At 39.7% G+C, this 24,443-nt stretch overlaps 2 protein-coding genes across 8 annotated transcripts in view; one reads left to right on the top strand and one right to left on the bottom strand.

Moving 5' to 3' along the window:
* The window catches only part of ankha (ANKH inorganic pyrophosphate transport regulator a), a 43,792-nt gene extending 28,887 nt beyond the window's left edge, over positions 1-14,905 (bottom strand). For 4 of the 7 annotated variants that reach the window (XM_079600900.1, XM_079600901.1, XM_079600898.1 and 1 more), the window contains exon 1: positions 9,595-10,050. In XM_079600900.1, the coding sequence (XP_079457026.1) occupies positions 9,595-9,687 (93 nt within the window). In that variant the 5' untranslated portion in view covers positions 9,688-10,050. Of the gene's footprint in view, positions 1-9,594; positions 10,054-10,863; positions 10,899-14,759 lie in introns of those variants that run through there. The other 3 variants (XM_079600903.1, XM_079600902.1, XM_079600899.1) reach the window with 3 other exon arrangements.
* A 5,167-nt stretch (positions 14,906-20,072) lies between these two features.
* Positions 20,073-22,930, top strand: myca (MYC proto-oncogene, bHLH transcription factor a). The gene is made up of 3 exons (XM_079601340.1): positions 20,073-20,505; positions 20,859-21,484; positions 21,905-22,930. Exons 2-3 carry the CDS (start codon positions 20,866-20,868, stop codon positions 22,495-22,497), a joined length of 1,212 nt encoding a protein of 403 aa, XP_079457466.1. The 5' UTR covers positions 20,073-20,505; positions 20,859-20,865; the 3' UTR covers positions 22,498-22,930.
* Positions 22,931-24,443: the final 1,513 nt, after the last annotated feature.

Genomic DNA, 24,443 nt, shown 5'->3' on the forward strand with positions numbered 1-24,443 from the left:
GATCAATAAAAAGATCTGAAAAACAGGCCATCCCCTTATCTTTCCATCTTTTAAAAGTGTGATCAATAGCTGGTGGTAAAAACAAGTGATTGTTGCAAATAGGACTTAAGACAGATAGTGACTCCAACCGAAAATGTTAATAATAATAATAATAATAATAATTTGTTACATTTATATAGCGCTTTTCTCAACACTCAAATCGCTTCACATAGAAGGGGGGAATCTCCTCAACCACCACCAATGTGCAGCATCCACTTGGATGATGCGACGGCAGCCATATTGCGCCAGAACGCCCACCACACACCAGCTTACTGGTGGAGAGGAGACAGTGATGAAGCCAATCAGTATATGGGGATGATTAGGAGGCCATGATGGACAGAGGCCAAGGGGCAAATTTGGCCAGGATGCCAGGGTTACACCCCTACTCTTTCTCGAAGGACATCCTGGGATTTTTATGACCACAGAGAGTCAGGACCTCGGTTTAACGTCTCATCCGAAGGACGGCGCTCTTTTGACAGTATAGTGTCCCTGTCACTACACTGGGGTGTTAGGACCCGCACAGACCACAGGGTGAGCGCCCCCTGCTGGCCTCACTAACACCTCTTCCAGCAGCAACCTGGTTTTCTCAGGAGGTCTCCCATCCAGGTACTAACCAGGCTCAGCCCCGCTTAGCCTCAGTGGGCAACCAGTCTTGGGCTACAGGGTGATATGGCTGCTGGTTAAAATGTTGTCGAAATTGTTTCCAGATTTTTAAAGTTGATAGCACAATAGGATTTCTAGTATAATTAGAGGGACGCAGAGACAAAGGAGCAAAGACAAGTGCAGGAAGAGAAGAAGAAAGACAAGTAGCAGCTTCTAGAGTACACCAATTGACCTCCGCATTACACCACAAGAAAATCTTAGAAATATTGGCGGACCAGTAATAAAAAAGAAAATTTGGCAGAGCTAGACATCCATCACGTTTATTTCGTTGCAGGATAGTTTTATTCACTTTAGGAATTTTACCAGCCCAAATAAATGAGGAGATGATTTTATCTAGACATTTAAAAAAAGATTTTGGTAAAAAAAATAAGGAGAGACTGGAAGAGAAATAAAAGTCGCGGCAAAACATTCATTTTAATGGTCTCCACTCTCCCAACAAGAGAAAGGGGTAGAGTCATGAGTCATGACAACTCTAAATAGTTTTAGCATGTTATTGAACATGGCAATGTTAATGTATTTGGTCTAGGTGAGCTTGATATGCTATGCTGCTGCTGATTGTAGTTGCTGCTGCTGCAGATGGACTTGTTACTGTTAATAGATAGACAGACACACTGTTGTGAGCATGTAAGATATGCTGCTGTTGCATAAATATACATAAATATTTCCCGTAGCACATCTAGGCAGGTGAAGCTGGGGGAGGGTTTCAGAGGAACTCTGATAATGCAGGACCAGCTTACCTGCAAGACTAGACTATTTAAATGTTGAGCAAGCAATCTCATTGACTGTATCTGTATCATATGTATCTGTATGTATCTGTGTATATATATATATATATATATATATATATCAGTGATGGAGTACTCGAGTCCTGGACTCGAGTCCGACTCGAGTCCTTATTCTCTGGACTCGAGTCCGACTCGAGACTCCATTCTCTGGACTCGTGACTCGACTTGGACTCGCGGACTGATGACTCGTACTTGGACTCGGACTCGAGCCGAGGATATATAAAATCGGGCTTGAGCATTCATCAAATGAATGACGTTGTTTCTGAATAAATAGGTTATAAAAATTTGATATAAGATGTTAAACTTTATCTGTTTCGGGCTCCAAGACCGGCCGTGATCTATTTTTTCCCTCACAGACACTGCTACCGCTCGCTCTCCTTGCTTGACAACACACTCACTGACGTCACTCACTTTACGCTTCATTCTCGAGCATTATTCATTTAACAGTAGATAAGTCCCTCTACATCTCATCAGCAATTTCGATTTTGGCACGCTTTGCAGCAGCTGAGCTGACCACTAAGGAGCGAATGTACAGTGACGTGACATAACTGCCAAATTCAAACTGTGCTTTCGTGCTATGGCTGGCGCTGAGCCAAAGACGGACGCGCTCAGCGCTTAAAGGAGAACTCCGGTCAATTTTAACATTGAGCTCATTTTTTTTTTAATTCTCTTTTAATCCCGCTTATCATACCATAACACAATTATGTTTATTTTAGATTTCAGATATTTAAATACATACAATTTATAGCAAAACAATACATTTATAGTTTGTAAAATACAATGGTGTCTATGGAAGTAGCAATAAACAATCCTTTCAAATATATTTGCCGACATATTTAATTCATATCAGATATACACAGTGTAAGTAAGTCAACCATAAAGTTTATTCTTCTCCCAGTTCACCGACCTCTTACTTTCATTTATTTCGGGAGAAACGGATTAATTCAGGAAGAAACCAAGCCTTGAAGAAGCTTGTCGTTTTATTGTTAACTGTTAAATTACTTTACATCGTCAATCTTTTTTCTCTTGATTTTTCCTCACAGCCACACATACTCAGTTGGACACCGCAACATTGTTTAATCCCTTTACAATGAAAATCTCTAAACTTATTAATTTTTTTACAAAAGTAAATACAGTGTACTTGACTCGGACTCGAACACAGGACTCGAGACTCGACTCGGACTCGAACTCAGGTAATGGTGACTCGACTTGGACTCGACTCGGACTCTTCTTTGGTGACTCGGACTTGGACTCGGACTCGAACACTGGGACTCGAGACTCGACTCGGACTCGACAGTTGGTGACTCGACTACAACACTGATATATATATATATATATATATAAACAGATTGCCTGAGCAGCTTCAACATGCTGTCTTTTAGAGACGATAACGTCAGAATGGTCAAGTGAAATAACTTCACAACGCATGCTAAAGAGAGCAAGTGCAAATCCAAATGGAAAACTTTGCTGGGTTAGTGAACATTGTTCAACGTGTTGGTTTTGACTGGCATTTTTTATGCACAACTACGCATTCTGATTCTGACATTCTCGATTTCAATGTTTTCAATGATTTTCAATTCTTGACTGATCTTTTTTCATAGATGAACTGTTAAATGAGTGATCTTGAAATGAGTCCCTAGTCGTCATATTTGACTCTCATATGCTGATGTAATTTATATTATAAACTTTAAAGGTGTTTTTTTTAAGTCGTTTGATCTTCTCAGTTGTTTAAAAGATTAAGGCAACTATCAAAGTTTGATACAATGTTGTTTAATTTTGCAATAAAAGATGATTTTTTTTACATAATATATACTCGCATTTCGTACCCTATTTATGCAGCTGTCAACAGCAGAGTAAGAACAAGACAGACAGAGGGACAATAAGAGTGCTGCTATAAATACACTCACACGATGGTTACATAAGACTAATCCTTACCCCGTCTACTCCCCGCTCTAACGCACACACACTGGTACTAGATAAGAAGGCCACTGTCCTAACACTACAGGACAAAAACCAAGGCACATGTTAAACTTCAATGTGAAACACATGCATTAACAGATCAGTGTGCCAGAGACTAAAGTAACAATATTAAGACATGGGCAGAAACTATTTATCAAACCCAACTTGGTTGAGTTTTGCACCCAGATGAACTTGATGAACCGTCCTATGATTACTAATCATTCAGTGAATATATGATAGTATAAAAAAAAAATCTAATACTATATGCCCAAGTCATTCTAACAAATTTCAAAGATTATCTTCACAGTCAACATTTCAGTTAAATCCATCATGAGTTATTACTGTGTGACAAATGAAAAGGCATCTATTTGTGCCATATGTATTCAAACAAAGATATAATCAGAGCTTCTAACATGCCCTTCTACATATTTCTCAAGTAGCCTAGTTTAACAGTAATGACACTGGACAATGACAGTGGAAGCAATTTATGGACATGACTGCAGGTTCAAAGGAGGTTATCAGAGGTACTACTGTAGTATGAAAAGGGTAAAGATTTGTGTGCACTGCTTTTGTTTCCATCTGAATTTCTTCTCTGGACCCAATACATGTAAAACACAGTAATCTTAAAAATAGGTCTTTATCCCAGATTTCACCGAGGACATCTACTGTAACTGTTTTTTATTTGAAGCAGATGTGTTTTGAAGTTCCCTGACTCAATAACCAGATCTTTGTTTTACTTTAAAAAGAGTGGCAGTCATAGTAGCATGTTATGTAAAAAGAGTAGTCTATTCATGCACACAGAGACCACATCCTCAAGAACTGACTTAAAACCTACTGCATTCTGGGAAATTCAATCAATAATTAAAAACATCCATGACACAATTTCCAAGGATCAGCATTCTCCTCTAAAAGTGATCGGGCAGACCAAACCGTAAGTTGTAGAGACTTGAAACTTCAGAGGGCTGGTAGTACCCAACCCGTCTACAAAGTTGCCCCACGGCTCGCCCCAATCGGCCTGATGGTGGCGCTACAGCGATCAAAGGTACGTAATGGCTCATAACTCCTAAACCGCTCATCGCAGGCCAAAGTGTCTTATAGCATTGGAATCATCTTCGATTTGATAGCCACCCTGGCTAAGTTTTCTTACGCTCGGAACAAAACCAGTACAGAAAGAATCTCTTGAGTCCGATTGTCAATAGTTATCAAGTTTAAGTTTCGATTCATGTCCACGACGGGACGCCTAAAAGTTTGAAGTGGGCATGGCCACTTTCACTACACTGACTAGTCTCCCTCTTGAATGAAATGAGATAATAGGCATCTCCGACTTCATGCAGCGCTGTGCTGACCGATCGGCGGCTGACTTGAAGCAGTGCCTGCCGGTTAGAAATTTTATCTGACTTGTCGATACCAAGTCGCTGGGACGTATAGGCATCAAAGTACCACGAGAGCGATTCGAGAGCAGACCGAGGACTCAGCTACAAACAGATTCTTGTACAAACAGATGCTGTATTAAGCAGTGTAATTTAAAGTATTGAATGAAAAAGTCTCTGAAACATCTGTGTATTTGACAAATGTTGCATTTATTTCACTTCATCTGTGGTAAAGTATGCAAACACAGCGCAAGCATCAATACGGAAGCAGAAAGTGTCCGATTTCACATCTACGTTTTCAGCTCCGCCACGCCTGCATGCGGCAACTCTCGCCGATCGGTTACATCCAGCCGCAGCCGATTTCGAAATACACCTAATTTCACCAAACTCGGTACACCCATGTATGGGCTCGGTCTGTGGTCGCGGGTAAAAAGATGTGGCAACTGGCCATCTGGTGGCGCTATAAAATAAAATAATTCAAAAACGGCTAGCTACGCAACAGTCAGTCCAATTGAGTCCGCAACTGGCATGCGGTGTTTTTGTCCAAGGTGCCGCGATTGTCTACAAGGACATTTGCGTATCTCAAAAAACACGGCCGCCATCGGCCAATGAATTTCGAGCGGCTCTCAGACAAGGTTAACGGAGGCCGATTGGAAAGAAAAATGCTGGGCCCTAGATGGCCTAGAGGCCAAATCGAAAGAAACTCCTCATTCTCCCCATTCTGAGCAACTTTCCCTCTAGGACCGCCTCAATTTAATCGTTCGTTAAATATTGGAGATTATATCAAAAACCTACTTTTGCAAACTAGTCCGAGTCCAGACAGCATAATAGTGTCGGCCCAGATCTGGCCCACATCTGGGGCGTGTGGAATCGTGTACCAGATGTGGGCTGGATCTGGGCCGACACTATGTTGCTGTTGTGGACGTGGAGCGGTGGAGGTTTTTGGTTTGGTTTGATTTAAGGCCTTTAAGCACATGTGTAAAAAGATTATGTTTTATTTAGCAAGTCTGTAACCACCTAGTCCTAGATCATAGATGGAAAAGACCATTTACAGCCAAAGCAGGTGATTTACTAAGGAAATGTTTTAAAGCTTTTTAAGCGCCCTGTGTGTGTGTGTGTGTGTGTGTGGGAGCCAAATGTGGTGTTTGTGTATTTATATATTGGATGTTGTTTCTTGTTTGTACAGTGGGTGTCGCTCTAATGTTACCTGAGGTAAAATTCATAAAAGAAGCATCCAAACTGCCAACAGGAAGGGGGGTTTGAGCCGGAAGGGCAACCGGTTTTTGACCGCTGTGGCGCATAGGCTGAAAACTGAGTGTTGACAATGTAATTTGCCTTTGGCTAAGCCACGCCCTAGAACGTAGATTGACCAATCACAGCGCAGCCAAGAACGAGCTCCTACAGAGGTCCGACACTTTTTCACAGCGCTCCATTGACTTTAACACAGGCGTCTCATATTTTTGGTCTCGGCAGGCTATTACCGTCGTAGTTTTATCAAAAATGTGGTTAAACGTTGTTCCTGGGGCATTTGCAACACAGATACACGTTTCCCAGAGAGGTTGGAGGGGGTGTCCGTTTGTTCCCTTCCCAAAACCGAAGTCAAATACTGACAGGTGTTGTCTTTGGATTAAACTGTGTGGACGTCCTCAGTCAGCGAAACCCCTCAAGGATCAACAAGCACACTTTTGTGTGCTCTATTTTTGCTTTTAACCTTAGGCTACTGTGAAGTTATACTAGTTAGACAGTTTTATGCCATTTTAGATTATGATTTCGGTTCTCTCTAATTGTTGATACGCTAGCACACGCTGCTAATAAATACAACTTTATACTCGCGTAGTCCGTTTGCTTTGTAATAACGATTATAGAAGTGAAGAGACCTACCCAGGTTTGCATGAACAGTGTTGCTCCTTGATATAGTTAACGTTAGTCCCAGCCTCCGTCTCGATTAGTAGGATATGCGGTGGTTCATTTTTTGACTGTGAACGTTATGCTTTTGCCTCTATTTGGATGCCTTGTTGTTGTTTGCGTTTCTCCGGTATGACTTGAATATAGCCTTCGAACGCACACTGCAGCCCCTTTTGCCTACTTCTATCGGACACTTTATTTGCTGCTTTATAAAAGTTTGATAAAATTTCAGCAGGAAGAGCCGTCACAGCATAAGCCATGTTGATACCAAACCAGACCCCAGATGAAGTTGTCGGAGGTAGCAACAGTAACTAAGGGGGGCGGGGCTTAGCCAAAGGTGAATTGTATGCGAATATGGTTTGCTTGTGAAACTGGATAAATGGACATTTACCTCTGCACGGTAAAAACTAATAAACGCAATAATCAGCAATACAAACGCCTGGAGATTCTTAAAGGTCCCATGACATGGGGTTATTATATTATTTTATAATGTTTCCTGGGTTGCCCTTATAATGTTAGTATGTTTTTTAGATAAAAAATAGTCATAATTTAGAAACAAAAGGCATTTTTCCAAGCCCCAGTTTTAGCCTTTGATTTGAACGCTCTGTTTGAAGGGGCGTGTCTGTGTGAGACTTCGGTGTAACCGGCCACTGCTGTGATTGGCTGACATGCTTGCATATGAAATAGCTACTTATTACATGTGAAACTCTCTCGAATACTTTTACTACAGTTATTATACGTTTTTACTATTACAGCTATCGAGATTAACAAATCGTCAGAAGTTTTTAAAGTATTTAGATCTATTCCCATCACATAAAATGTTGCCGTGATGAGCATTGCGCAAGCAGATGACAGTCTGTTGTTGATCGCGAGAATGAAGATCTTATCATTGCAACGCAGTTTCTGCACTCTCTCTGCTTTCACCAATGCAAACAGAGAGAGAGAGAGAGAGAGAGGCAGAGAGCCTCTCTCAAGACCACCTTAGCATCCAGAGAAAAGAGAGAGAAGAACAGTTACAATCTTGTTTTGTCATTTCCCCTCGACCATGTGACTCACACCTAGGTGTGAAATATTCAAACTGACCAATCAGACCATCACAATTTCCCCCATTGTCCAAAAGCTTTGGCCTATAGGCCCACATCAGTCTTAGCACTGCTGTGCTGCAAATGTCTGAGAGAAAAGCAAATGTCTTTGTTGGTTGGAAATAATCGTAAATTATTTCCAACCTTACAGTAACGTGCGTCATTGATTTCATAAACTCGATCGCGCTGTGTCCATGACAAAATGAGCTAGAAAGTAGGAACGCGTGCGCACGATTCCTACAAAGATTGTTCTTTGATCGCTTTCTGTTATTTTATTATTTTCTATTATAAACTATTATTTTCATCCTACTAAAAGAAACGATGTGAAGTTGATATTTTAGTCACTGGCTTGACTTACTGAGGCATAAACAGTATTGAACGATTTGAGAGAAAGATTACCTGTCTGAACTTGAACAATTACACATCAGAAATTGTTGCTCGGCTCGATCAATGTATTTTCAGACGTTCGTTGAGGCCAGCTCTGTATTGACCCAAGTTGAGGAAACAGTCGTCGGTGAAATGTTTGCCGCAGACATGCAAAACTTTGGGGAGTTGTGTCGGCGCATTTCCAGAGAAAATTAAATGAATCCACTGGTTCTTCTGGGGCTTGGATGAAGGAACTAAAAAAAGGCTTCGGTGTTCATTTGTGCATCCAATTATTGAGCAATTATTTATTATGCTTCGCTCGCTCAAAAGCCATGATATCTCCCGTGGACAAACTAAAATCGTGCGCACGCGTTCCTACTTCCTAGCTCATTTTCTCATGGACGGGAAATATTCTCTGGGCGGGCAAAGCAGAGAAAGGGGAGGTAACATTCCCTCCTTATGACGTCATAAGGAGGAGATTCAAGATCAGCCCGATTGAGCTTCCACTTTTTCAAAGGCAGAGAAAGATAGCAAAAGCTCGATTTACACCGATTGAAATTTCTAGAAACTTGGGGACCATATACAGGCTAGGGGGAACTCATATTAATGTTAAAAAACCTCAAAAAGTGAAAATTTCATGTCATGGGACCTTTAAGACCGAGACCAATGGTAACAGAATAACAAAGAAACAACGCGTCAGCCAGGGCATTACTGGGCTAAACCACCCCAGTAGCTGTCAGTATTAGACTGAACGGTTACAGTGTGTGTGCGTGCGTGCGTGCGTGCGTGCGTGCGTGCGTGTGTGTGTGAGAAAAGGCATCTGGACAAAAATGTGTTATAATTTAGTTATTCAAAGAGACTGGGATTATTATATATTTTTTTACTTATTAAAGTTAAATCATAGCTTGAAATCTACAAAAACACTCAGCTATAAAATATTTCGCTGTTAGTGTAAATAAATGCATTTTATTAAACTAGACAAATAAATAGTTAGTGTGCAAAAACACCAAACCATTGTTTTGGTTGTATGATAATAAAAACAACGAACAATTCTAAAATCTACTCATCGTTTGTTTATTTGTGCCTTGTAACCTTGAGTACGGCTCAACTCTTGTGGTATTTGAACCTAAAACCTTTAAGATTTCGAGCTGACTTTGACAACAACGCCACACCACCACCCTAAATGAAATTCATGAAAAATACTCGCCTAGCCCACTATTATTGGACCCAACCTGCCCTTCATGCTTCTTCACAAAAGTTCAACGTATTTACATTAAACCCATTTTTCATTCATTTCTATCAGCGCCCAAACCGTCGCATCATTTAAAGGGGAAGCTCACGCGTCAATAAGTAACAAACGAATACAGTTAAATGTCAAAATAGCAGGGTCTACAAGTTCAAATCTATAATGTCATAATATCTCACCTGTTCTCCGAAGTCTATGGCTATATTAGTAATGGCTAGTGGCAGCAGAAAGCGAATAAGAGGCCAGTACGCAGTGCGTGATAGACAGTCCATTATGATGAATGATGATAATAATATTTAAGGATTCGTCCGTGTCGGGCTGCATTGAAGAGTTGCTTTATGGTTTGCGGCTTCCAGGTGCCTAAAATCAAACTGGAAAAACTGAAGACACATTCCCAGCGCTTCCGATGAGAAGGTCATCCAAACATTGCGCATTATATCACAATGACATTCATCCGCGAATTAAAGTGCAGATGTAGGAGACCGATGAAATGCAGCATTTTGGCGTCTGACTCACAGGCTAAAGGAATGTCAACTGTCCGCGCTCGCGCGTGTTATTTATTTTCGTGTAGAACACACGTGGGACGCGTCACAAAACCAAGCCCTTCTCCAGCTGTTCCCGTCAGTCTGTGGGTCGGGGATGGTGAGGATTGATTCACTATTATTTGTTTCATTATTTATTTATTTTTATTTTTATAGTAGGCTATATGAGTTTGTCTGTGTGTTAGAAGGATGCAATTAGAATAAAATGTTAACGGACATGGTTTAATAAGAAACAATGGAGTTACCTTTATACTGTTTTTAATCTCTGCTGCCCTCTGCTGGATGTTATATGGAGGGACTCACTGCTTATTACCCCCTCCTTCGTTAAAGGTGCACCACCCCCCACACCTAATCAATATTAGCATTGAGAAAGATTAGATAATTATAGAAAAGACTGAATAACACTTTGATTAGTCAATTAGTAGCCTATACAGTGTTCTTACAGGGGCAATTGGAATGACCATTGATGGCAATTGTAACACTTGGTATTAGGCCACTTTCCCCCAAATAAGAGCAGGCCACATAATGAAATCGTTAATTTTACGATATATAGTTTCTAGATTATTTTTTAGCAAAAGGGGTTTTAACGGGTTAAAATTATTTTTACTATATAAATAAGCATCTCAATTGCAGCATCTCCTATATTTTTTTCTGTAAATCCATGATCATACATAGGGTGAAGTCTTGATTATGACACTTTTTGGTAAACCAACTAGGGGTCCTCAGTGTTCTTCCAGGGGGAAAGCAAGATAACTTAAAGGGTTAGTTCACCCACAAATGAAAATTCTGTCAGTAATTAGCATAGACAGTATATAAGATGGACACAGCGACCCCATTGATTTCAACGGAGAAAAATGAAGCCCATTTGAACATAGACAGTATATAAGAGGTAATTAGGCTACTCACCCATGTTGTTCCAACCCGGAAAGACTTTCGTTCATCTTCGGAACACAAAGATACATTTGATTAAATCTGAGAGCTGTCTCACTCCTCCATTGGCTTCTATTGTAATTGAAACTTGCCGGCCCAAAAAGTTAGTAAAGACATCGTTAAAATAGTCCAAGTGACTACAGTGGCTCAACCTTAAGTTTATCAAGCGACAGGAAAACGTTTTGCGCGCAAAAAAACAAACAAAAATAACAACTTTATTAAACTATTAATTTTCTTCTGTGTGGGCCTCTGAGTGAGTTCACGTCGTGTAACAGCGCAGTGCTTCCGGGTTGTACGTCAGAACGTAGGCTCACTATTGGCCAGCATCACACACATGACCAGAGTCGGCCAATACACAAGTTTATATAGTATGGCTAAATTTGTCTCTTTCACCCGATTGCCGTTGAGAAATCTCAGATTTGATTGTAGGTTTTGCAAGTTCAACATGGGTTATAGGTCGAACGAGTACTTATGTCCTTTCGATTTCTTACAGGTTGAGTTGTTGTTGCCCATAACACGCTAGCATTCTGCTAATGAACGCTGATTGGTCAGTGAAGGAATGATTACGACCAGAGATACCACTTGATGGCATCGTGGGATCCGAAGCGGGACCAGAATGTCTTCTCACAAAAACTCTTCTAGCACGTGTATTTACCTGTGTGCGCTGTGTTGTTGATGCCTCGAGAGAAGAGAAAGTGCAGAGCCCGAAAGCACCACAGTGACTGAAGGATTGCCGTAAAGCAGTATGTCTGGTCGTACGATGTGTATGACGTCATTGACATTTTAAAGGACAAGTTCGGTATTTTACACTTAAAGCCCTGTTTACAGATCGTATCTGATGAAATAGAACGGTTAAGATTAAAATTTGGACACATGCTCCTGTCCCGAGAATTTTAGTTTTATTTAGCGTTTGTGGACCTATTTTGCCAAACGCGTCACACCCAGATTCTTCCGTTGAGAGCTTGAATAATAGACACCAGTTGGTGGCGATAATGCACCTTTGCCGATTGCAAGCAAACCGCTGGCATTTCATTTAAAGGTGCCATGTGTAAAAATTGAGGTAAAATTATCCAAAAAATGAGCTACACGCATCAAAAGAATGAGAAGAAATAAGGGCAATGATGTCATTAAAAAAATGTCAAGTTATAGTGCTGCAGAGATATCAACCTTAATTAGCATTAGCATTTCTAGCCACGGCCCGACAGGTGTTGTAATACCAGTTTCGGCCATGGGTGGCGGTATGCGGGCCACATAACCACCAGCCAACCTGCAATACACGACACGAATAACTCGCACGGCTTGTGGGCGTACTTGAACCTGATGTCTATCGTGTGGAAAGTACAGAGCCCACTACTTCATTTCAATTCAGGGAAGAGAGCGGAAGGATGACTGAAGCCTTTGGCAAGAGACCCCTACAACCACCGCGCTCTGAAGCACAAATCAGATCAGATAAGAAAAGGACCGCTCGTCACGGTCCGGGCTCGAAAGCGCGGGGGACGGCGGGCGAACTGCAGCGCATAGCCCTGTTTTACAACGTTCAGCACCCATTCTGACACGCCCGGGATCGCTCCCCATGCTTTCGCACGCATAGCTAGAGGCAGAATGGTCTCCGTGTTCTGACCGCCGCACTGCGCGGGTTCGAGAAACTGAAACGGAGGTATCAACACGGCGCGCGCGCCCTCGTTGTCTGAAGAGTGCTGCTCGCTGACGACAGCAGCCGCTGTTTCACATTCAATGACTCGGTCGCTAAGGACGGAGAACAATTTGTGGCGCGAACAGGTCATTTGTAGCCTATTGTATCTTTCAACAGTGTTCGTGTTTTTTTTACTATAGTAGAGATGATCGGTTCACGTGCGCTGTCTGATGTTTACTGCATCACTCGACATGGAGAGGTTGGGTAAAGTAATAATTACAAGAGCTTCACGGTTATCAGATACAAGCATTTAACGGCCCTGTAGTATATATATATAAATAGTTATTTGTGTTTGCGCACGTGATATCAGGAAGCAATGTAACGTTACCTGTAATACACACATGATGGCAATGCGCAAATCGTGTGTGTGTGTGTGTCACAAATCATTATTGTTTCTTTAACTTATTAAAATATCTTACTTTACTGCAACTATCTGTTTCTGCTTCTTTATCATATTTATAGTGTGTGATTTATAAAATACCATATCCTACATCACATATTTTGATATGTGAGGTATACTGCCCCCATCTGGTATGGAATGTGAAATATGACTTGATTTTTTTTGCCAGACAATGACACATGGCACCTTTAAAGGATAATTCCGGTATTTAACACCTTGAGTCTATATTGTAGTTTGTTTTGGATGAACAAGAGTGGTGGACAACATTTTTTTGACAATGGTTCCTCTCTCGAGTTTTTGACTATAAAAGAATTGGCCATGGACCCATTTAACATTGGAGTCAATGGGCATGTCCGAAAATGTCATTAAAACAACCTTTAACATTAGTTTTCAAAACTGTGCAACTCACCGAGTGATTAGTGATGTTAGTTGATGTTCCAGAAACAAAAAGTGTTGCGAAATTCAGTTTCTGTCGTGTTTTATTCGTCATTTTGTAAAATCCCATTGAATTCTGTTGAAGGACTGAGTGCTCGAAAATGACGAATAAAACACGACAGAAACTGTATTTCGCAACACTTTTTGTTTCTGGAACATCAACTAACACCACTAATCACTCGGTGAGTTTAACAGTTTTGTAAACGAACATTATTGGCTGTTTTAATGACATTTTCGGACATGCACATTGACTCCAATGTTAAATGGGTCCATGGCCAATTCTATTATAGTCAAAAACTCGAGAGAGGAACCATTGTCAAAAAAATGTTGTCCACCACTCTTGTTCATCCAAAACAAACTACAATATAGACTCAAGGTGTTAAATACCGGAATTATCCTTTAATACACAGAAGCAGAAGAAGAAGCGGCGGAGGAATATCGTACCTCACACAGCACATTCAATACAATCAATGGAGTTGGACAAACACTACGATAAAACCTGTTGGAATGCATCTTTTTCAGCGTTTTTTTTTGGGACGATGTGTGGATGATGGAGGTGGAGATTTAGCTTAACACTTGGTATGGCGGATCCCGAAAGTTTAAAGCGACAATCACCAGTGACAACTGGAGATTCACCAGTTGTAAAACACAAAGACTTCAGACTTCAGAGTGGCTACAGAAAAAATATATTTTTCACGTTTTGACGTGATATAAGCAATCGTTAGATTTAATCAGCATGATATAGCCTACTGCAATGCTTTCCCCCACCCCCCGAATTTGGTCAGAACAAAAGTGAATGTTGACATTTTCCGATGAAAATTCTAATGTTGACACTTTCAAAAAGTATACTCTGAGATTGCTGATGATGACGGCTACAGTATCCACAGCGACGCGGCAGCCTCAATACATTGTGTTCATCCGCGCTGTTTCATGCCGATTTACTACCCACGCACAGTTAATAATTCCGCGAATAACTGCAATTGCAGATTTCTAACAGAGATGGCGACAAAGAGGAAAAACGACGGACTGCAGCTTAAAATTACACAGAAGCCTATGATTTAATCTAAAAGGTCTTAAAGGTGCACTTGGTAACATTTTCAACTTAATAAATCCGTTTAGAAATCATTTGGATGGTTAAATAATCTGTTCTGGTGAGAATGGTTACTTTCCCCGCTCCCCCCAGCGTTCCCAGGCGGAAAACCAGCCTTGCAAGATTGGGACTAACGTCCCGGTAAGTTGAAAATAGGAAGTCTCGTGAGAAGCGAGAAAGAGCGAGAAACACGAACTGCTTTACGGAATACAAAATGTACATGTCAATGTTAAATGATACTGTGTATTACCCACCTCGGTAGACATGCTCCACACGATAAAGTTGGTGCGTCTGGGACTCATTTGTTCACCACACCGGCTCCGACCATAACAAAAGCACATGAGCAGCGGTAGAAAGGGGGAGGAGTGCGCCGGCGCGCCGCAAGTGACTTTACGACAGTAGCCGCGTTTCCATTACCCTTCAAATTGCGCAAATTGAAATTGCGAATTGAAAATACGCTCAATGGAAACACGTCAATTTCGCAAAAACTCTCGTTTATCGCAAAAAAGTTTTTACGCTCGCATGAGGAGGTTTTTCAGCCAATTCGAAAAAGGAATATTTCGCAAAACTGCAATGGAAACAGTTTTTGCGCATTTACAATCACCTGACTTAGAAGACGCGGTGTGTTTGGGGTCCGTGTACGCAAATAATAATAATTATCATCATTATTATAACATTTACTAGGCTATATTTAGATGACGCTTTTATCCAAAAAAGGAACAAAGCAATTCGTCAAATGTCATTCATAATACGGGTTAGACAATAATAATACAGAGCTGAGATTATCACAAATAAACACAATATTTTGACGCATATCTAAGGGTATGTGTGGAGTGTGGAGCGCGCACTATGGCACGGAGGCGCGGGCGTGAACACTTGCATTTTCCTATTAACAGTGAAACAACTTAATATAGCCTACTCTATAATTTCTGGTCATACAGAAAATAATAATACATTATTTGTAACTACTTTTATGTGTGTAAACAATAACAAGAAAATGTTGTGCTTTTGTAAAATAAAATAAAACAATCAGGCGCGTTTTCATGATCTCCCTGAACTGGAGCGCGAGAACTGAAACAAAATATAGCCTATATAGCTAAGCTAAAGCTTGAAATGTCCACTTTAAAACGAACAAATTCGAATCGAAAGCTAATAGATTTTGTTCTGATTAAGTAATCCGTATGAAAGGTGCATTTCTCTCTAAAGCGCATCTGCTTAACAGCGGAGATGGAGATGTTTTTAGCCGAGTTAGAAAACAATAGTTTAATAATATTAATGGCTCTTCTTATTCAGCACTGCGGGAAAATGTCAATTCCAGGTTCTAATTTGGCCTTAGAAAACCAGTAAAATCAATATTAATTTGTGGATATTTTACATGTTTAATAAAGGGGAAAAAAGTCATTAAACAAACATCTGAAAATTCGTCGATATTTACTTTTTAGCGCAGCAGTTGGTGTAGCCAGTTCAAATTAAAATTGTGGTGTTCAACTTTGCGTTTTAAAAAGACAACCGTTTATTTTTCGTTTTTCAATTACGGGTTTAAAAAGGAAAAAACGAATGGACACAAAAGTAGCCTACATGGATCGTTTGGAATAGGAGACAGAGTTCTTTATTAAATTCATAAAAGAAACAATAATTAGCCTACAGGAATACTGGATTCTAAACTTCAAAGAAATGCCACAATCAAAACCTCAGCGCAGAAATGAGGGTGAAACACCCAGAAACTCCTTATATTTCGTTTGGAATATAAGGGTCTTTCCCTGCCATTAATGCTTGGATAACACGTACGTCTCCCTCCATTAATAATAATAATGTCTAATGCGGTGGCTGTGAGATTATATAAACCAACGTCCGCTGCCGTGATTTTTGGAATGACTTTATCGCGAGAGAAAAAAGGACGTTTTAGTCGCATAACATCGGTTAATGGAAACGCCGTCATTTCGCAATAGTTTTGTATCGATATTTAGATAAAAGCGCAAAACATTTGCGCAAATCTGTAATGGAAACGCGGCTAGTGATGTGAAAAATATACGCACCGCAGCTGTAGGGGGAGCTCGTTGAGAAAATCAGCAAAGCGGTGGCTAGAGTTATCGAGTGCCGCTTTAATATGTGTTCTGAAGATAATAAAAAAAAGTATTAGGGGGTTGGAAAATTACTGACAGAACTTTCATTTGTGGGTGAACTAACCATTTCAAATCAATTTAAATATATTCATAATAATTCTTTTTTTTTTGGGGGGGGGGGGGGGGGGGGGGGGGGGTAAGTAATGCCAGTAATAGCCTGCTTTGTTTTTGGTTTCAGAAAACCATTTAATTCCATTGGCTTTCATCACCTTCCTAAAATAATTGCCTAAGTCATCTGAAATTGAAAATGATTTGGGCATTTATTTTAGGAAGGTGACCATATTCAAAAGCTGTAGCCTATAATATAGATTTTTTTTTTTTTTTTTTCAGGGGAAATAAACTTTAACATGTTTGCCAGTTCCTTAGATGACTCTGACAAGAATGGTTTTCTGCCAGAGGCATGAGCCACTCACAACACCTTTCACTCTTTTTTCAAGGGTGAATTTTGGAACAAACCAAGCTTTGGCCAAAAAACTAAGTCATTTCCTGTCCTGCCTCCACTTTTACCCTCATTGATAGCCACTTTCATACTTTTTTTTTACATCTTAGCCTATACCTATCTCTTCTGTTTGGCTTACATGTTTTCCTTTTTTCCTTTCTGCCTAACTCTGTAAACCCGAATAAGTTGGCAGAACTCAAAACATTTAAGGCAATCAATTGCCTCAAATTTTGTAAGTTCTGAAATTCAAAGTTTAAGTAAGCAGAACTAACATATTTTTATTTTGTACTCAAACAATATCAAGTTAAGAACAATTAAAATGTATGAGTATACACTAATTCATACAATTGACTTAAAACTTTCATGTGTCATATTGTGAACACTCTTATAAACTTAGCTTTAACAAGCTAATCCGCTAATATAGTAATTTGCTATCATATTAGCAATAGTATGTTATACAGAAGTATGAGCGCATCAATATAAAGGTATTATTTGCTCTCAAATCAAGATACATGCACCATTTGTCACCATGACTATCCTAAAACCAACAGAAATTATTCAAAATTAGCACAAAACATTAATCACTACTAAATCTCCCACTTAACATTAGTCTGGCACAAAAAAAAACACATTATACTACACGTAATTTTAGCATTTACTCTCCCTTTCGAGTGCCATCGGCAAAGTTAAACTTAAGTTTGTCTAAATTTGAAATAATTTCATACAACTCAAAACAATGAAACAGTTCATTTTACTTAAAATATATCAGTTCTGTGAACTTGAAAGAAAAAGAAAGTGCTAAATACTCATAAAAGTTAATTTGACTAAACAAATTAGTTTAATTTAAGTTTGTCCTACTTAAACCAATTAATTATTTTGAGCGTTAGGGTTTACAATTTCTCACATTATCTTTTATTTAATAGGATGTCCCACTTTAGCTTTTAAAGGTAAAAATTGGTATAGTAAAATTATATATATACGATTTTATTAGATGTGCTTTCTCACTCATTCATTCCAGCACTTGATTGAGTAACCACGCCCATGGTTTATATTTGACCAATCAAATGTTGATATTCAGCCTATATTACAAAATTTCAAGACCACCCAACATTCTTGTAATTTAAAACATAAAAACACTACAACAAAAAGCGTCCCCTTTTTGCTGACTTCACACTATGAGCTTTACACTTTTATGTATAATTTTATATAGATTATTTTCAATGGAAGGCAGTTGATCACCGTGATCATGGCAGTTACCAGCAGAGGGCGCCACATACCAACGTATTATAAACCACTCTGTTGTCGGGTCTTTACAGTAAAGTAGCCTAGTCTAGTCTGCTCATTGCTTAAGGAGAAAAGTCTTCTGTTAATTGTATTCAAAGATCCTTAAGTACTACGATATTTAGAATATGATATTGATTTTATTTAAAAAGGCATCTGTGCTCTATACTTTTTATTTACACACTGCATGACATGAAACATCCACATTCAATGAAACATGTGTCTACCCCAATATAACTCCAAGGATAAACTAAGTAAATGTTTAAATAACTCTGTAACACTGAACTATAAGTTAGTATATTGGCTATATTTGCTTCACTTATGTTATAAGTAGAACCATTTCATGATATTTTTTCCTAAATTCCCATGACTTAACAGCACTATTAGAAAATTATAATTTCTATAATTATTTCACCCTTCATACTGTATGTCTGAAGGATGTGTTGTTTAATTTATTGAAAACAAATTTTCATACACCAACATTGCATTTAGTGCAATGGCTCTGAACTTTTTGTCTCCAAATCCACATACTGACAAAGACAATACTGGATTATATTCTATATTATTATTTTTAAAAAAACTAACAATTTAAGGCATTTCGCAACATCCCAGGACATTTACTGAGGGCCCCTAGTGGACCCCGGGACCCTGGTTCAGAACCACTGCTCGAGATGACTTTGACATAATTGTATGATAATGGTTACATTTCTTTATTGTTATGTTGCAGCAACATAAATAATCCATAGGCTATGCTTTGTCACAGTCATAAAAAGAAACACTTTTTTGTCAGCACGCAAAATATATGATGAAAGAAAATAAAGAAATACATTTAAAAACACCTATAAATTCATAAATTCATTCCTCATTCCAATTCACATTAGGAATTTTAAAACGTACGCTTCTTTTAAATGAATGCTTGGCTAACAGGTAGTCAGGACTGTCAACGTTACAGTTGACATGAAATCTTGCTACCCTGTCTTCTCTGTCCTGCCTGTTTGTTTGTGCTTCTTGTGCTGTGCCGATGAGGTTGTCTGACTCATTTGTGTTTCGATATGTGAAACCTCTATTGTTGGTTATTGTCCCAGTTATATTGTTTTTTGTGCATGTCCAAAAAATGTTTGTTAAATGGACTGACAGTTTTGCATGTGTGTTTCGTTGTTGTTGTTGACCAATTGCTCTATTTAATATGTTGGTACAGTAAATTTTTTTATTCTTATTAACATGTATGTAGCCTACTATTTCAATCCTTTTTATAAATTTGACATTATTGAGATCTGTCCAGGGACAGCAGATGTAAAATAGCCTTTTGGCTAATTTTGGCACACTGTACATTTATTTATGTATTATTAGTGTGCATTGTCCCTGTTAAATAAACCTGAATTAAAATATAATAAATCAAATAAATCAAATATAGGTAGCCTATAGCCTATACTGCTCTGTGCTTTATTGCTGTGCCACTGCACAGCAATTTAATTCTTTAATATAAGAAAAAGGTGTTTTCTTTCACCCATTTTGCCTCTCTGTTGTGGTATTAAAAACACAATAACACATAAATCTTTTAAAAAGATCTGATTTTGATCCTTGTCTACTACAGTAAAAATAAATAAATAAAAATAACCCTTTTTCAAGTGAGCTGTCAATGCTTGTCTATAGACGCTCCGCCACTCCAATGACGTCAAGCTCTTTCACACCGTCTCCTTCCGCGAAAAATAGTCCCACAATTCAGCGATAAATGCAGCATATATCCTAAGCCAATAAAGACTTATTATGGTTTCAAAGAAGTCAATGGGTTTTACATTTGATGTTTGAGTATCATTTAACGCGCAAAAAACTGTGTTTTCGTTTGGCGGGAAATCTTACTAACGCAGTCATACGTCAGTGGGCGCAGCTTGAGCTCGCTGGAGCTCCAGAATTTATTCATCCTGCCACTGTCACACAAGCGATCAGTCTGTCCAGCATCTGAGAGGTGCACAAGCTCGCAGCCTTCATTACATTTCACATCACTTTCCGTTTGACCGCGACTCTGATTCCACTTATGCGTCAAGCGACCGGAGTAATCTGTTGGATTTTAATTCTTGCTCCTTATTTTTTATTGTCTTTTCATTGCATTGCGTCTCGAAAGAAGCCATTCTGAAGCTGCGTTGTTAAATACACGGGGTAGGTATCCGGTATCTGATATTGCATGCATCTTTTTAGACTTAAAGAGCAGCATGCGTTTGTGATGATATGTATGCAAATATTTTTCTTTTGTGAGATTATCTTTTCATTTGGAATTTTGCATGTTGCACGCTCAAAAAACAACAACACTAGAATCAATGATGCTTTAAAATGTTTTGGTATTTACTCCGCTTTGGGATTCATTCGCTCCCTTTTTACACATGTTGTCTTTTAGTTGCATTATTTACCTAATTTTCCACCCCATGCATGTTATGCGTAGTCTAAATATGTGCACTTTAGGTGAACGTTGCATATGCACTATAATAATTTCAAATTGTATTTTTCCCCACAAGTGTCAAAATGCCGGTGAGTGCGAGTTTGGCGTATAAAAACTACGATTACGACTACGACTCTATCCAGCCCTATTTCTACTTCGACAACGAGGATGAGGATTTCTATCACCATCAGCAAGGACAGACTCAACCTCCAGCTCCCAGCGAGGACATTTGGAAGAAATTTGAGCTTCTGCCCACACCACCCCTCTCTCCCAGCCGGAGACAGTCGCTCTCCACCGCCGAGCAGCTGGAGATGGTCAGCGAGTTCCTGGGAGACGACGTGGTCAACCAGAGCTTCATCTGCGACGCGGACTACTCCCAGTCCTTCATCAAGTCCATCATCATCCAGGACTGCATGTGGAGCGGCTTTTCCGCCGCTGCCAAGTTGGAGAAAGTGGTTTCCGAGAGACTGAAGTCCCTGCATGCTGCGAGGAAGGAACTGATTTCTGACAGCAGCTCGAATCGACTCAATGCAAGTTATTTGCAGGATTTGAGCACCTCTGCATCAGAATGCATCGATCCCTCTGTGGTCTTCCCTTATCCCCTCACTGAGTCCTGCAAAACCAGCAAGGTTGCACCATCGCAGCCCATGCTGGTCCTGGACACTCCACCTAACAGCTCCAGCAGCAGTGGCAGCGATTCAGGTATGTTATGCATTATATCATTTAGACATCTATGTCACGCATGGTCTAGCTGGTATCCGCATGTGCGAGTACTTTCATTTAAGTGACCTTTACTTGTCACCGGTGTTGGTCATGGGGCTTTATCCTCGTACCCTTGATGCAAGTTGTAGTTGCATAAGATCTCTCAGTCTCCACCTCCCCCCTGCTCAACCCCGAGTCAGATCTGTAGGAAAGTCTGCAATGTTCAAATATCTGCTGACAGGGAAAGTGGGAGGGGACTGGAATGCAGAGCACCCCCCCCCCCCCCCCCAACCCCACCCTTTGTGGAAAGCCACTTGCCAAATTCCTTTATATTCCCATTCTGCTGTAGTATGGGGGTTTATTTATTTAAATGAACCGATGTTTAAAGTTAACAATTCTCTTGTTTTTATACAATTCCAGAAGATGATGAAGAAGAGGAGGAGGAGGAGGAGGAAGAAGAGGAGGAGGAGGAGGAAGAAGAAGAGGAAGAGGAAGAAATTGATGTGGTGACAGTCGAAAAGCGACAGAAAAGGAGTGAGACGGAGGTGTCGGATTCAAGGCACCCCAGTCCCCTGGTGTTGAAGCGCTGTCACGTCTCCACCCACCAGCACAACTACGCCGCCCACCCCTCCACGCGGCACGACCAGCCGGCTGTCAAGAGGCTACGACTGGAAACCAGCAGCAGCAGCAGCAGCAACAGGCACGTGAAGCAACGCAAGTGCTCGAGTCCCCGAACCTCGGATTCTGAGGACAACGACAAACGCAAGACTCACAATGTGCTGGAGCGCCAGCGCAGAAACGAACTCAAACTCAGCTTTTTTGCACTACGGGATGAGATTCCCGAGGTTGCGAATAACGAGAAAGCCGCTAAAGTGGTTATCCTAAAGAAGGCGACAGAGTGCATCCACAGCATGCAGATGGATGAGCAGAGGCTGCTGTCCATCAAGGAACAGCTGAGGCGAAAGAGCGAACAGTTAAAACACAGGCTGCAGCAGCTGCGGAGTTCACATTAATGAATCTGTGTCACAAGAGTTAAACCGAAAAGACTTTTAAAGACCCCCCCCCCCCCCCCCCCCAGCTTTTTTATGCAAGTTAAAGACTGTTGCTGTGTATAGTTGTGATGATGTTGCATGACCAATGCATTCTTTTTCTTTTGAATATTGTCAGTTCTTTCCATGTTCGATACTGCCGAAGTTTAAAATGGTGGTTAAAATAATTTGTATTTAAGTCATTTATTTTTATTAAGAAAATACGAAAAAATAGGGCTGCACAACCCTAAAGTAAAAATCTTTTGTATGTTTTTGTATATAATGAATTAATATTTCCTAAGAAAGGTATTTTTGGATCTGTATCAGCTACTGTGTTCTCATAAACCATATTCTGTTTCACTATATGGTTTTTCCATGTTTTCACTTACCGGTAATCATAAATGAATTTCTTTCTGAACTTGACTCTTTTGGTCTCTTTGCGCTGATCTCCTCATTCACAGAGTTCAGATACTGTTCGGAGCGTATTCATTCAGATAATTTTGATCTTTGCTTGTTAGTTCACCAAGTATGATACTGTAACTTTGTTTTACATCACAAATTGTTAATCATTTGAGGGATTTTCCAAGTTATAAAGGTCAGTAAGTTTTACCCGTCTAAATTGAAATGTATAATTGCACTTTCTTGCATGAAATCAACATAGAAAAGCGCACACAAAACAAAAATATTCAATTGCATCCCCACCCAGCTAGATTTCAGCTAAAGTTGAGCTCTTTCATATTTGGCATTCAATAAGCAACAGTGCCTAAAAATGAAAGGCAATGCAAAGTTATTGTGAGGACCGCTGCCCGGAAACCCAGCAAAGGGAATTTTGACAGAAAAAGAAGCCACTTTCAGATGATTCACATCAGATTTTAGAGGTGATGATGACTCACATGCCACAGCCCTCAATAGTTTAGAAGCAGGGCTCATGTGGCTCATAGAGCATCTGTCATGGATGTGGCAAAGCTCTGCTAATGCAGTCTGAGCTGTTTACTTGAGCTGCAACCACTCAGAAATCAGTGCAGCAACACTGCAGGTATAATTGTGCAATTATAATTGAGTTTTAAAAGGGCATTTAAAGGAGTAGGCTAGTTAACTTAAAAATGAAAAGTGTCATAATTTACTCACCCTCAAGTTGTTTCAAACCTGTATGAACTTCTTTCTTCTGCTGAACACAAAAGATGATATTTTTAATAAATTGGTACCAAACAGTTGATGGACCCCATTGACTTATATATATATATATTTTTCCTAGTCAATTGAGTAGCATTAACTGGTTGCTGATATTCTTTAAAATATCTTCCTTTGTGTTCAGTAGAAGAAAGAGACAGGTTTGAAACAACTTGACAGAGTAGGCTAAATGATGACAGAATTTTAGTGAACTATTAATTTAAGGTCGCAATGTTGAAGTTTAATATGCTATTTGTAATATTTAATCGTATAATTTTTGCCGACAGTAATATTTTAAATAGTTATAAATTAACGATAAAGTGTTAAATAATGTCAGCGTTTAGAGTTAATGTTCCATACGATTCAGCTCGAGCGACCTGGCATGCACGGCTCTGGATCTACCTCAGGCGAACGCGATTTCTTTTTTCGTAAACCTAATTTTTTTTTTACAATCTATGGTAAACATATATTTTCAGTCACGTGACTGGGGCGGAGACCTGTTGGGCAAAACATGCAAAAAAAAAAAAAAAAAAAAAAAACATGCAGCAATGGCGTGTCAATTTGACATCGGTTTCAAGCCATGGATATTTTAATATCAAAAGAACAAAAATATGTGAACTGTGATCCACATACAGCACCTGCTGAAGTAAACAAAACAAAGCAGGACATAAAAAAAAACACTTAAAGTAGACTAAACAGCTAGGCTATAGCCTATTTAAATATCAATTTCAGTATACACCTTACTGATGATGCAAACTATA

Source organism: Phoxinus phoxinus (assembly GCF_949152265.1).
Source record: "Phoxinus phoxinus genome assembly, chromosome: 24".
NCBI lineage: Eukaryota > Metazoa > Chordata > Actinopteri > Cypriniformes > Leuciscidae > Phoxinus > Phoxinus phoxinus.